The sequence below is a fragment of the Ipomoea nil genome, unplaced genomic scaffold (genome assembly GCF_001879475.1).
Source record: "Ipomoea nil cultivar Tokyo-kokei standard unplaced genomic scaffold, Asagao_1.1 scaffold2965, whole genome shotgun sequence".
Taxonomy (NCBI): Eukaryota; Viridiplantae; Streptophyta; class Magnoliopsida; order Solanales; family Convolvulaceae; genus Ipomoea; species Ipomoea nil.
The window spans coordinates 515,156-530,860 of record NW_017619393.1 but is presented as its reverse complement, the minus strand read 5'-3'; the positions used below and the strand labels follow the sequence as shown (position 1 = coordinate 530,860).

The following is a 15,705-nucleotide window of genomic DNA, read 5'->3' as shown; positions in this document are numbered from 1 at the left end:
ATATTGCAAAGAGTTCCACCACCTTTAGCGTAAAAAAGAGGGTCATTTATATAATTGACCACGTTGACGGAGTCGCATTGGATCATGATATTAGAATAAGCCAGTCTCCAAGCAACCTTGAGACCAGTAAGGACCGCCCGGGCTTCAGCAACGTCAGCCGAACAATCTCCTAAGCTTTGCTGGAAACCCACAATCCAATCTCCCATGTGGCTTCTTAATAATCCTCCACATCCCGCCAAATGAGATCTCAGTTTACTGCTACCATCAACGTTAATGGCAATCCAGTTGTCATCCGGCTTCTCCCAACACATCGTCAATCTCATCTGTCTCTCAGGGATGTCGTTAGCTATCGGCCATCTTCCGAGAGCTCTATGGACATTGATGCAGTAATCTCTAATAATTTCCACTTTCTGATTAACGTGCAAAACTTCCTTCCTGAAGATATGGGAATTCCTCCACTACCAGATCATCCACAAAGTTATACTGAAAGCTACCTTCCAATCCTTAAAGCCATGCTTAGCTCCTTTAGAGATCAGGTTGGCCGTCATCCAATCTTTCCAATCTGTGCGCAGATCCTTATCTACGAGATGTGAGGGGATTAGAGCTTTCCAGACTTTGAGGGCAGTGGGGCAAGCTCTCAGAACATGATCAATATTCTCGCTTTCGCCCGGGCAAAGGTGACAGGAGTCATTGGCTGTCATGTGCCTCCTCATACGCTCTGCATTACAGAGAATACTGCCATGCATAACAAGCCAAAGGAAGAACTTGATTCTGTTGGGCACCTTGATCTTCCATATGTTGTTCCAGTTGTTGCTGACAACTTGGTGGTTGTTTCCAGAGGCAATGTTATAATCCGATTTGACAGTAAACTTCCCCGAAGGATTCTGATGCCAAGATATATTATCCCTGATTCTAGGATCATTAGAAAGAAACACACCCCTAAGGCTGTTGATAATATAATGCGGCAGGAAATTTAATAAATGCAACAGATTCCAACCAATATCTATATGCCAATAATCTCTGACCCTCCAGTTCCATTCCTTAATGGGGATATCATTAGTAGCAACATCCATCAGCAAGTAGTCACCAAGCCACCTATCAGTCCAGAAATACGTGTCCTGACCATACCCAATGGAGCAGTGGATTCCTTCCTTCAGGATATGGGCTGCCGTCGAGATGCCTTTCCACGCGTTAGTTATTTCCTTGAGTGGGTCATTTTGGTGACTAACATACTGGCCTTATGCTAATAATTTATTTATGTGAATAAACCTCAATTTATATTGTAAATATAAACATGGGCCACTTTGACGACTAACACACTCCCCCTATGCTAGTAAATCATTTATGTAAGTAAACCTTAATTTATATATATGTTGTAAACATAAACATAAATGATTATTTAGTTATTACTTTGAGTGGGCCGCTTTGGCGACTAACACAGTCGTTTTATGCTAATAATTCATTTATAAACATATATATAAATTAATAATGGATATAACCTCCCGCCATAATTAATCCCAAATGAACGTATAATTTAAAACAAATCCTTAACGCTTTAAATACAACATTTTTTTTTAAATGTGTTTTAAATACAATATAGAAATTATAAATTTACAATATAGAAATTATGAATATAAAACTGTGCCCACTTGAGTGGGCACGTGCTCACGGCATAACTTTCCCTTATACCATCTTACATTCTCCATCTTTGATTTGCCATAACCCTGCAATACCTGCAAAGAACAACATTCATCCGCAGCCAACAAAAATGGAGAAAACGTGAGAGAGATGCTGGAAAGGAGGCCAGCCGGAGCCTGCACGTCTGCTTGGCGCTTGCGACCGTTACCCGAAAACCGCCATCCCTCCTCGTCACCGCCATCTCGCCTCAGTCGCCGCCACCAAGACCGTAGGTTTACCACTGTCCGCCGCGCCGCTTGGCTTGCCGCCGTCAACCCGGTCGCCGGCAAAGCTTGAAGAAGAAGAGAAGCAGTGATGCCGGGAAAACACCTCTGCCACCGTCGCCGTCTTTGATTCTAAATCCAGCCACGCCAGGCTCCGTCGTCGAGAACAAGCAGTAGGATTATATTTGTATATATTGATTTTCGAAACCAATTGCAAAATTTGATTCCAGATTATATTCCCAGATGTCAACAGTTGATTCCATTGTTAACAGTATACATTTTGCACATTTGATTTCATGAAAATTATGCAAATCAATTTTATTTTACATATATACATATATATAAACAGTACTTACAGCGTTAGCAATTGATTCCATATGATGACAAAACATAATTTAAACATGAATTGAATTTTGACAGTGGCAATCAATTGATTCCAAATAATCGACGAACCCAAAAGATTCCACATCCAAATATCACGAACCTTAATTGCAGTGGTTAATCAATTTACAATCTGGCTCATACTTAAATACTCCATCTGTCTCATTTTATTTGTCCTACTAACTATTCATTAGGTCAAACTAACTCTTTTTTCTTTGTTTATTTTCTTTAGTATTTTTTACTTATTTTTAAATTTGATTTTTTGTGTTTAATAGTACTTTTAGTGTAGTTTCTAAGTATATAAATTTTGTATACAAATACTAAACTTAATATTATGAAAAATTAGATTAAAAATAACTTCAGTCAAGCCTCGTTAACCGAACTAAGACACATAAAATGGGACGGAGGTAGTAATTCTTATGCGATATGACTTGAATGCGGAAGCACGTACAATTAACAATGAATTGCATGTAAATCAAATCAATCAACTAAACAATATAAATCAAGAATGCTTTACCTCTAATATGTATACCTTAATCACCTCCTGATGATATGGAGACTAGAAAACTTAGAGACTAGAAATCTTATAATCCCTAGAGTTTTCCTGGGTATTTATAGATGTGGTGAGAAAACCTCTTTCAAGAGGAATGGATAACTTCTTTTAGGAATACAAATCCATTTAGGAATTTGAAACCTCATTTTAGGAAACCCATAACATTTTTCCATTATACATCTTTTAACACTTATAAACTTAAATTTTAACATAATGAGAGGGAGGAATTTCACCCAATAATTCCGCCTTTACACATCACTAATCATCATCATGAGTACCTTATAGAATTACAACCTTTATTATATAAATCAGTATTAGGAAATAATTTATTTCTAATACTATTTACTTGATTATTTCCATATTCAGTATTGCAAAAATCCCGCCTAGGCACCGATTAATCGGCGCTGGCCGGCCACCTAGCGTATCACCATACTCGTTGGTCTAGGTGGCTAGTCGGCTAGGCGGCCGACTAGGTTGCTTAAGCGTCACCTACGCTGCCTAAGCCCTGACCGCCTAGGTCTCCTAGGCCTCCTACGCACCGACTAGGTCGCCTAGTCGACCGATTAGCTACTGTTCCTTTCTTTTTTTAAGTGGGTTATTGCACTTAAAACGACATTATTTTTAGCGAAATAACCCTAAATTGTTCAAACTCTAAATGTTTTTAGGTTAATATTTAATATTTTAGTATTAACTATTTAAGTATTAAATAGTTTAGGGAAAAGGGTCAAATAGGCCCTCGAACTTTAGCTTAAAAGTCGATTAGGCTCCTAAACTTTTTAAAGGTTCAATTACACCCATCAACAATTCACTTAGGTGCAATGAAGCCCAAAAACAAGTTAATGACCTGCTATCACAGGTCATTAGGGTTCAGGCCACCTTCCGGCGAATTTTCCGACATAAAAAAGGTGACTAGCAACCGACCCAGATTTGCCGAAAATTTTGCCGGTCACTTCTTTTGCCGAAAATTTCGCCGGTCACTTTTTTTTTTTTTTTTGCCGAAAAATTCGCCAGAAGGTGGCTTGAACCCTAATGACCTGTGATAGCAGGTCATTAATTTATTTTTGGACTTCATTGTACTTAAATGAATTGTTGATGGGTGTAATTGCACCTTTAAAAAGTTTAGGGGCCTAATTGACTTTTAAGCTAAAGTTCGAGGGCCTATTTGACCATTTTCCCAATAGTTTATTATTATCAAGTCTTAAAAAATTTAAAAAGTTTAAACAATTTTTTTTTAAATAAAATAAAAAAAAATGAACGGATACCTTGGCGCTGGTTAATCGCCGCCTAGGCTCCCTGGGCGCTAGGCGTCCCCCGAGCGCTTATCGATTTTTTCAACCATGCCCATATTACGTATCTTAAATGAAATGAAAATTTTAATATTTTTAATAATTAATTTCATATGGGTCACATTTGTGTGAGACCATCTCACGGATCCTTATCCGTGAGACAGGTCAGGTCATGTTAATATGAAAATGTAATACTTATACTGAAAAATGTAATACTACTCAGGAATAAAGTGTTTGTTACTTCTAACATAAAGTGTAATACTTTTGAGGAAAAATGCAATACTTTTACATTTTGAAAATATTTAATAAAAGTGTTACAGTAATGTTAACAAGTGTTTGTTACTTATAATAGAAAATGTAATACTTATGAGGAAAAATGTAAAGGTATTACATTTTTCTTCAAAAGTATTATATTTTTCTATATAAGTAATAAACACTTTATTCCTGATAGTATGGAATATTACATTTTTCAGTATATGTATTGCCAGTTATGAGTTTCCTAAAATTCTCACTTTATTCCCAGTAATTCATCTCCCATGAAATTGTAATTCCTTTCCCACATAATTTTCCCTTTCTAACCAAACGCCCGGTAAGAGTTGCATTCTAAGTTTCTACACATACATAGGAGATTTTGCAATTTTGTAAGGAAAATTGAGAATATTGAGGGGATTTATATAGAAATTGGGGTATAGGGGGAAGGGATGGGATTGGTATATTTTCAACTTTGATTATTGTGTATAATAAGTCCCAATTTTATTACTCATCTTCATGCCAAGAAAATTACCTGATATAAAAACATTATCAGTAATAAACTAATTATAGAATATTGGTATTTTATAAAGAAAAAAAACAGAAAAATATAATTTCCTTTCATCAGTGAACACTGAACAGAGAGACATCACCACATATATACTCTACTAGTAATTCACCCGCGCGATGCACGGGAAAAAATTATGTTATTATAAATATAAATAAAAAATAAAAAAATTAAAATATTTTAAATTATTTAATATTAATAATATTTTTGAGCTTTCATTGGTCAAGTATTTATTATTTTTATAGAATACAAAATTACAATTAAAATTAAAATTATAATTTTGTATGGTTAATATAATCTCTAATTATGTGCATATTCAAATAAATTTATAGAGAGAATTTACATAATTACATTGATTTATTCTTAATTGTATTTCATCTATATTATAATTTTTACAATACAAATAATAACTAAGATAATTACATTTGGAAAGCAAATTTCAAATTTTGTAGGTGTAAATTTAAACTCTAATTGAACACATTTTTTATATGATTATATAGTATATAGCTATTTTATTTTTCAAAAGTATATTTTTATATGATTATATAATATATAGCTATTTTATTTTTTAAATGTTTTTTTTTTTTTTTTTTTTTAATTAAGGATGTTGTTGCATTAATTGTAACATTAAATATTTCCCAAACCATATAGCTTTATTATATAAAGGATAAGAATAGATGAGATAATATATCTCGTCATGTTTGATTCACAGAATGAAAAACACAACAAATAGTTGAGAGAAAAAGACCAAAGTGGTTACTGGTTCAATATTTGGGAGACAAGACCAATGTTCGAATCTCAATAGTGGCAGTGTAGAAATTATGCCCAAAGTGGACAAATCCCTTGTGCGAACCGGTATTTGACCCTGTCTGCTAAGCTATTGAGTCACCGTAATTTAGATCCTCCCAAATGCTCTGTCAAGCTGGGGTGTGGAGAATCATTGGGGTTGGGGATTCAATCTTTGGGGAGAAGAAGAACATTAGAATTGTAACACTCAATTGTATATCAGAATGTAGATTCACTGGCTCTGTGCATGAAACTTAATCAAATAAATGGTGCTCCACTGTACAGTCTGCAAATAAAGGTGACACAAGGCCTAAAATATTATGAAAGAAAAAAAAAAAAAAAAAAAAAAAAAAAACTGGCAAGCCTAGAATACAATCATGGGATGCCGGATGTGTTTATTGGAGAAGACAGACAAACCGAAAAGAGACCATGATTTGCAAGTCCATAAGAGGAACATGAGCACAGGTTTGCCCAGTTTAACAAGGTATCGACGATATGTAATTCTAAAATCAACTCACTCCAACTTAATAGATCGAGAATAGGAAAGGGTTATTTACAGTGCGAGAGGGTGGAAGCTCCAACGCAGGTTATAAAACGATTGGTGCAGCATAACGCCATTGCCATAACTAGTGTTCTTGGAAGCATCAAGACGACAGCTACTATTTAGTGGAATCTTGAAACGAGTATTACTCAGTAAAGCTTTATCCTTGTGGTAATGGTGTCCCGGCAAATTGGACATGAGTGAAGGTCTTGCCCGCACTCGCAACACGTCTGCAGAAAGAAGATATGTCAAAGAGGCATTCTCTAAATGGTTTCTATTAGGATCAAACGCTTACTACTACGCCAAAAGCTATAGCTCGTAGCAAAGGCGCAACTTATATTTTCAAGAGGCAGGGTGCTAGACTTGGCCCTTTAGGCCCCGCCCAACAATCCCCCCCCCCCCCCCCCCCCCCCCAAAAAAAAACACTTGTCAACCTTAACTGGATTTAGCTCAAATACCACTTGGCTTACTAGTACGCCAAAAGCTATAGCTCGTAGCGAAGGCGCAACTTTATTTCCTTACACCGCCACATTTTCGAGAGGCAGGGTGCTGAACTTGGCCCTTCAGGCCCCTGTCAAGTCCAACAATCCCCCTAGCCCCCTGGGGCTGGACTTGGCCCTTCACCAGCATCCGCCCAACAGTTTCAATTAAGGAAGTACACAAATAAATGAAACTATACCTGGTGTCCACAACCGAAAGCCATATCTTTTGGATTTGTAATGCAGATAGGACAAAGCTGTAAAAATGAGTGGACTAATCACTGATAATGATTTCATAGGAAAACTGGGCAAGTCTAAAAAAGTGCAGCATGTAATGTAGGTTCAACCTTTCAACTTAATAACCTTTGTTAATGTCTTACGAATAGAAGATAAAATATTTCAAATTATGAATTAAATACAGAATTAGAGCTAACATTTATTCAAGAAGAATGTATTTACATGGTTGTCGGAAGAACTTGGAGGTTGACTCGTGTGATAAGATGAATCATGTCTAGAATAAGAAGGTGCACTTGGACCAGAATAACTATGTGAAGGTTTTGCCGTCCTAGAAGAATCTGTGCCGTAACGAGGAGGGGGAAGAGGCACCCTGTCAATTTCCTTCCCTCGACTTGTCCTGCTCGAAAAATGCAAATAAATGAAACAATGTGTATATGTTCAATGCACATGTGGGACAATAGGTCCAAATAGACAAATGCGACTTTTACCCCAATATGTTGAGCTCCAGTGTAGCTCTATACTGAGAAGGTATTTCCATCAATGCTGAAAGGGCAAACTCTGCTTCTTTTCTGGATCTATCCAAATTTTTTGACATTATTTCTGTGAAATTCACAAACTAAAGGGGACGAGACGAAAAGGTGTCAATTCTATCGAAAGCTGCATAAACCTGAAGACAGAAGAAAATCATTGCCAACAATATATAATAATAATATGAGGTTTTCTTACCTGGAAATTATCAAAGGCTCGTGCAGGGATATTATCGTCAAATTCCCTCATCATGTCCCAGGGGCCATCACCAACTCCAACCAAGACAATTGACAAAGGATACTCACTACAAACAAATATATATAATACTTTAAAAAAGCAGTTAGGGGGGGGGGGTGGTGAATGGAAGACGTTTTCTGGTCCCTCCTTAACCGGGGGGTGGGAGGGTGCTAAGGGTACAGTCAAATAATACAATTACTTGGTTGTTACCTTGCTTTCACTATTGCTTCAACAGTTTTCTTTTCCTGAGGGCTTAGTTGACCACGTCCAGTATCTACACTTCTTGTCACCTATAAAATTTTATATGATGATTTTTGAGAAATCATTCTAGATGTTGTACATGATATAAAAATTACATCATATAGTCGGTGAATAGACACCCTTGGAGTAACTATTGGAAAATGTATATGTTTTAAAACACTACACAGCTCCACATTTAGAAGGCGTTTGATAGCCATGAAAGTTCAAAATTTCCTGGGAATTTAAAAGGTGGGGACATTATTCCCACGTTTGGTGCAATATTTGACTTAGGAAAGTTCGAGTCTAATTCCATGATATCAAGGAAAGTAAATCTCACCTAGGGAAGGTAGGATTTTTTTCCCCGAGTGACTGAGATTCTACCAAATTTATTCAATTACATATTTATCCTCTTTGGCACCAGGTTAAAAATCTTTTATAAATATAAGAAATTTGTCTCTCCCACCATTACAAAGGAAAACAACACTATTTATCGAAGAAATTTGTCTCTCTCAACACTTTTTTACATACCTACTGTTTTGAATTTTGAATATTCTTGTTGCAGGCTAGAATTTTTTGGCATATGGTTTATTAATTTACAAGTGATTTATTAAACTCTCAATTCTTCGTTATGTTTTTTTCTTTTTAATGTTTGTCTATAGCAAAGATGTATTAGAGATTTTAAAAAATTTCATGAGAAAGTTTAAACAAACCAAACATCTTAATTAATTTTCTAGGTAATTTAATCCTTATGTTTCTATAGTAACACCAATCATGTTAATTAATTTTCCCTGCAAAGTTATTCCCATCAAATACATTCCTAGAAAATATTTTCCCAGGAATTTAATTGATGGCAAAGTACCAAACGCCCTCTTATATTCTGTAGCAACCCTGAAGTTATCAAAGTGAATAGTAACTACGTTATTCTCAACAGTGATTTGAAATAGGCTTAGACACTTTCATTAGCAGCAGTAATGTGATCCCTAAAACTTTCGCTAATATGATAACTGGAAATTCCAAATATGGTTATAAGCTCTCAAAACTATTCCTTTTTTCTCCCCTTCAATATATATAGATAATGCCATTATTAAATGTTAAACAATGGAGAATTTCTTTGTGTCACCAAAAATTTGTGAATAGGAAAGAAAAGAAGCAAAAACAGATTACACGAAATTCTGAAAGACAATGCAAATATACACATTATGAAAGAAAATGACCATATTTTGTTACTAGCAAGATGCATTTTACCTGCCCATCAGCAATAATCAGTAAGACATGGTACTGACCACCGCTTTGTTCAACAATAGTGATGGCCATTTCAATAATTGGTGCAAAAGACGTTGGCCCTGTAAAAAATAAAGAAAAATGGTGATACACTTATCAAATAAAAGCAATCAGAATGAGCAATTGACTAGATGCAGCACCAGCAAGTCGTAGCTGAGGGACTAACTCCCTATATCTACTCATAACCTCTTCAAATCCATTGCAAAACTTCTCATCCGAGAAGAAACTGAAAACTTCTTGGTCATGTGTGGAGGCTGCAAAAGAAGAGCCACATAAGATCTTTGTGAAGTACAGTAATGAGGGCACTGAAATACTGAATTATAAAAGAAAAATGAAATTTTAATTTATAAAAAGAAGTACCATCTCCAAATCCAAAACATGGAATTAAGTTATCTTCGTCAAATTTTGACAATGTTCTGCCAATGATAGATATTGCCTGTTCATATGGATTTGGCTCATTCCCAATGTGATGCAAACTCTTTCGGTGGAATGACCTTGCACCTAATTTAGAGCATATTTAGCACAGGTTAAGAACTTGAACAAAAAAATTTACAGAATAACAAATCTGTTTATACCTGTCCACTCATTGCTCTTGGTGAAATCAATGCCAACAATTAAGTTTGAAGACTCTAAACCAGCACGAGCAAGGGCATCTGTGACCTGCACAAATGAAGGCAAACACTATTTAAGACCCTATCACTCAGCAAAGGGAAAACCATATGAACAATGAACATAAGGGAAAATTGCACTTTTCGTCCCTAAGTTATAGGGTAATTGTAGGATTCGTCCCTCTACTTGTTGGTGGTGTTCACTTATCGTCCCTAAGTTATAACTGGCATTGCAAATTTCATCCTTTTTCTAACAAAATATTAGGGACAAAATTTGCAACGTCAGTTATAGCCTAGGGATGAGAAGTGAGCACGACCTGTTAGAAAAAGAACGAAATTTGCAACATCAGTTATAACTTAGGGACAAAAACTACACATGACCAACAAATTGGGACCAATCCTACAATTACCCTATAACATAGGGACGAAAAGTGCAATTTTCCCATGATATAATTTCGAATTGGAGTTCAGAAAAGATAAATTGTTTCTAACAATGCATTACCTAAAGAAAGAATAACAAATTATCACTAATTCACTATAATACAGGGGGGGAATTTGTTCCTAATGATAGACATCAATGCTTTCATGTAAACAATACTTCAAATAACCAATTCCTCACATCAATTGGTCAAAGATGGTGCAAATAGGAAAGCGTAAGTTACTTATGATGCAAAAATATCCACAGTTTGTTACAAAAAAGTTGTAGAAGAATATATACCTATGCTATGTAGCAGAAAATGCTCATGAGGAAGTGTAAAACTACAACCATTATACAATTCAAATGCTAGTGATAAATATGGGGATATATACTACTGTAAAAATCATTTCTTATTTCTGTATTTTCAACTCGCACAAATGTCGTCCGCCCCAAACTTTAGCACTACAGTTAACTATACCTGACTCCAACTACCAGAGGAAGCAATTGGTTTTCAATATAAATAACATTACCATGCATCAAAGACGAGTCCCTTTAGTTCCCCATTTTTCATTTGAAATACAATTGTTAGTAAGTTAGTTCACCTGCTCCAAGGTGTGGTAATTATCTTCTATTTTTGAAAATTTCCTTTCCAGTCGTTTCCTTGATTCAGGAGGTGGGCCACCATATGTTTGATTAGGAGGTGGTGGTGCATACGTGTAGCTAGGCTGAGGATATGCTTGCGAATAACCATAATGCCCTGAATAAGAGCCACTGTTATAAGAGCCCGAGTTATAAGATGCATAGCGACCTGTAGCTGAGCGTTTTGAACTTTTGCCCCCCATGAATTCTTCAAACTAAACAGATTCTGAAACATCAAACATGAGTTAAATCTCCCATCGCCAAAGAAACAAGCCCTACCAAGATAATAGATGGATAAAACAAGGCATTGTCAAACAACCCTGGGACTGTGAATGTTAATGTTCGTTAGAATAGGTGAAGTATTCCTGAATTAAGTTTAAGAATGTTGCTTAAACTCAAGCCTGGGAAGCCTAGTAACATTGGGTAAAATTCTTGTTACTTTAGTTTCTTGGGAGTCCAAGACCCACAAAGGAGGATTCCTTGTAGTTTAGGACTGCTAGAGACGGTAGGATTTCCAGCTACTGCTCTATGTTTATACAGTAGAAGAAGACTAATAAACTCTGATGTATCTAATATCAGCTAAATCATCTAATTCCCATCATCCAAGCTCCAATTTTCAACATTCGCAACTAAAGAAGTTTCTTGGATATAATTGGTACACTTTGCAGCCACAAAGTTGAAAAAGTAAATGTGAACACAGTGGTGGACTACACCTAATTTTGAAGAAGTGGCCACATGAAAGTGAGCTTCCATTCAGATTGACTTCCACAGAAGTCTCCCTTCCATTGGTTATATCTCAACTGGCCTGCATACCTCCCTTCTAGTCTTCTACAACTCCCCTAACCCCTCCCCACCCCCCCCACTCCAGAAATTCCAAAATTAAAAATGAAAGAGAGGAAATCTGGTTCAAGTTTAGCAATTGACTAATCCAATTATCCAGCCAAATGCAGAATAATTAATCACTAACAACCCACAAACTCATTAGGAATCAGGACCAAAACAAAAAAAGGATAGATGTATATATTTATATATTGCATGTTTTCTTATTAATGGACTGTGAACCAAAGAATCAAACAGACAGGCTTTCCAATCCCTAATAATATAAGAATCCAAGCATATGAAAATATTCAGAATATAGTTCCCCAGATTACAACTTGAAAAATAGAGTAAGAGAAAAATGGGATTTCAGGAAAATTTTTTAAATAAAAAAAGCTAGAGATTCTGTCAATGTAAAAGGCACACAACATCAGTCCTACCAAAGGAAATCATCCAAAGCTGCAATTTTTACCACTAAAAAAATATAAAAATTAACGGGTGTAAAACAATTCACAAAAGAAAAAGAAACCCAGAAAACATCTGACCTTGTTTTAATCAGAAAACAGAATTGAGAGCATCTCTTGACGGTGGAGAAAGGGAGAGAGAGGGGGGATAGAGTTGAAACATGAAAGTTGGTGGACAGAGAAAGGTAAGAGCTTTTCGCAGTCGGATTTTGTATTCTACCTTTGATAGTGGGCCCAATAAGGCTCATACCATACCATAACGCAGTCTATGTTTTCCAGCTTACGTCTTTCCACTTACGCAGTACTATCATCGTTGCTTCCCCGAAGTTTCTCTCACAGTGAAACATACTATATTTTATGAAATTTTATCAAGGGAGATTACTTCCTTTCAAAAATCAAAATCAAGGGAGATTACGTTTCACACTTAAAATTTTGACAGTTTGGTTTGCAGATTTGATCTAGTCGAGTAACCGATCAAGGATGAAATGGTTTGACTATTTTATTAGTCCATATACTATTACAAATTGTTTAATTTTAGTTATGCATTATTAAATATTAAATAGTCGACTCACACTTGTGTGTGTGACCGGCTCACAAATCTTAATCCATGAACGGGATGATTCTATAATAGTTGTTTATTATTAGAACACTGTATTCTAGGCACACTAGAATTTCTTCACCCTCTCCCTGTATTAGTGAGAATCCTTATATTATATTGAGAATATATCATTTACCATTCTTATTCTGACTGAGATTCTTTGTATCCTTATAAATACATATCTTCGTATATTTTAAATACAATGGATTGATCAATAATGAGATCATCCGTGACTACAAACCCTACCAAGCAAAAAAAAAAAAAAAAAAAAAAAAAAAACATTGCCGCTACCACTAACCCCTTGTCGCGCCGCCATCGGCCGGTGACACCACTTTCTCTTCTCGCACCATCTTCAATATTGTATATCCAACTACAACCCCGATAAATGCCTTATAAAGAATTCATCACTTTATCTCCATTAAACATACTTCCTCAAACTATTTGTTATGAAAGACTCTAACTTGTTCCCTTTCTCCGCGGTCAAAGTCTCAGTGTTCCATTGTTCCCTTTCTCTGCGGTCAAAGTCTCAGTGTTCCGTTGTAATTGCGCTCCGGATGAGTGTTTCGTTGTAGCTGCACTCTAGATGAATGTTCCATTGTAGCTGCACTCTAGATGAGTGTTCCATTGTAGCCGCACTCTAGATGAGTGTTCCTCTGCGCTCCGAATGAGTGTTTCGTTATAGTCATTCTCCATATGAGTGTTCCATTGTAACCAATGTTGCGATCGAAAATTTGGTCCATAAAGTTTCTTTAATTTTGTCCATGCTCATCTCGTCTCTGTCCGATGAAGTTTTGTATGTTGTAGTGGGACATGCCATGTCTCGGGTCCTATGACATACTATTGAATTCGTCTTTGGCTCATCTTCTCATGCACCATATCTGAGTCTCAAATAGTCACTAGTCAGATACAGTTTCTATAGTTTTTGCGCCAGGGGATTTCACAACGAGTGAGTATCTTGACAAAGCCAAGGTTTTAATTGGAATCCTTGCAGAAGCCGACTAACCAATTAGTTTGGAGGAACGAAATCTCTATCTATTCAAAGGCCTCCGCAATAAGTATCATGCGATAATCTCCTCATTGACCACTAAAGAACCTATGACAATTGATCAACTCAACGACTACCATTTTGTTCGTGACAATATAACGTCAAAGGAACTACAAGTAAACTACATATCCAATAAAAAAAATAAAATAAAATAAAAATAAATAAATAAAAAAAACAATTGGCAAACATCTAAATGATCTAAGGGATAAGCTCAATATTTTTTTCTATAAATCTTTAAGGAGCGTATTAGAACTTTGTATTCTAAGTTACACTATAATTCATTGTCTCTCTGCCTATATTGTTGAGAATATATCATTTACCATTTTTATCCTGACTGGACTCTGTGTATCATTATAGATACACATCTTCCTATACTTTTAAATACAATGGATTGATCAATAATAATATCATTATCAAAACTATTATTTTCATCTTTATGACTTAGGATAGAAATCATAATATTTATTACAGAAAATTTAATAACAATTTGAAATAAATAAATTGTTATTTATAATAAATATAATATTATTTATATGTGAATTTGTGATATTATTTAGGGTAAAATGATTGTTACTAATGATAAATATTGTAATACTTATAACATGAATTGTGAAACATACAAAATGTACTTCAAATGTAAATATTGTAATACTTATATCATTATTTGTGAAATGTTATTTATAAAAGAAATTGTAATATTTATTGTAGAAAAATTTAATACTAATTTGAATTAAAAATAAATCGTTGCTTATGATAAATATTGTAATACTTATATGTAAAATTGTGATACTATTTAGGGTAAAATTGATTATTACATACTAATGATAAATATATTAATATAATATTATAAATGAAATTGTGATACTTACACACCCAGTTTATCTACAATTCCAACTTGTCTCACGGATAATGATCCGTGAAACGGCCTCACACAAGTTTTTGCCTTAAAAAATAAGATAATTAAGTACAATTATTAACAGTGACAAATATCACTTATCTTATCTTTTTTTTTAGAAGAATCTTATCTTATCTTATCTTATCTTATATCTTATATCTTATACTCTATAATAAAGCAGAAAAACTTTTGATAAAGAAAAAAAAAAGGAAAATTGTAATTTATGCCCCTATAATATGCCAATTATGTCACCCCTGAATTATTAGTGGGGTAAATGTTGCCCCTCAATTTTCAAAACAGTACATATATTGCCCCTCCCGTACTGTACGGGAGGGGCAATATATGTACCATTTTAAAAAATGAGGGGCAACATTTACACTAATGGAGGGCACTCTATGCACCGTTTTAAAATAAGTTTAGCGTAATGTTTATATACAATAAGTTTTGTTTTTATGAACATATAGGAAAACATTATAAACCTATTATAAACATATAGTGGTTTATATGGACATTAATGTTTACGTTTATGGACATATAAAATAAATATTATGAACATAATACAAGATGAACATTTTTTAACATGATGCATTCATAGTATAATTAAATTTTGTTTTTATGAACATATATAAGGAATATTATGAACTTTATAAACTGAATAAAAATACATATGATGTACATGTAGTTTAGTATTTATGGACATTATGGTTTGATTTATGGACATATAGAACAAATATTATAAACATAGTACATGATAATTGATAGGGATTTATCTCCAACCACACTGTATCGTTTGCATGATCGGTACCAAGGCTGCCCACCGACTAGAGCCGTATCCGAGCATGACCAACCTCTTTGCATGACTGACCGACCTAGATCACAGATCGAACATAGTTTCCTCCCCAACATAGCCTGGTTCTCATTATTTCACCCCCGACTATATATATTAGCTAGGTCA

At 35.0% G+C, this 15,705-nt stretch overlaps 1 protein-coding gene across 1 annotated transcript; it reads right to left on the bottom strand.

Annotated features, from left to right (window-relative positions):
* Positions 1-5,941: 5,941 nt before the first annotated feature.
* On the bottom strand, positions 5,942-12,495 carry LOC109162930 (E3 ubiquitin-protein ligase RGLG2-like). The gene is made up of 12 exons (XM_019311639.1): positions 12,294-12,495; positions 10,896-11,158; positions 9,843-9,927; positions 9,628-9,768; positions 9,408-9,521; positions 9,232-9,329; positions 7,957-8,036; positions 7,708-7,813; positions 7,470-7,597; positions 7,204-7,378; positions 6,945-7,001; positions 5,942-6,495 (listed from the first exon to the last, which is right to left on the bottom strand). The coding sequence occupies exons 2-12, from the start codon at positions 11,133-11,135 to the stop codon at positions 6,415-6,417; spliced, it is 1,305 nt and encodes a 434-aa protein (XP_019167184.1). The 5' UTR covers positions 11,136-11,158; positions 12,294-12,495; the 3' UTR covers positions 5,942-6,414.
* Positions 12,496-15,705: the final 3,210 nt, after the last annotated feature.

Coding starts and splice junctions, on each gene's coding strand:
- LOC109162930 (XM_019311639.1), bottom strand. CDS start 11,135: ATGGGGGGCAAAAGTTCAAAACGCTCAGCTACAGGTCGCTATGCATCT. Junction 7,379..7,469: donor CTGGAGCTCAACATATTGGG/GTAAAAGTCGCA, acceptor TTTTTCGAGCAG/GACAAGTCGAGGGAAGGAAA. Junction 7,002..7,203: donor CAAGTTCTTCCGACAACCAT/GTAAATACATTC, acceptor TCATTTTTACAG/CTTTGTCCTATCTGCATTAC.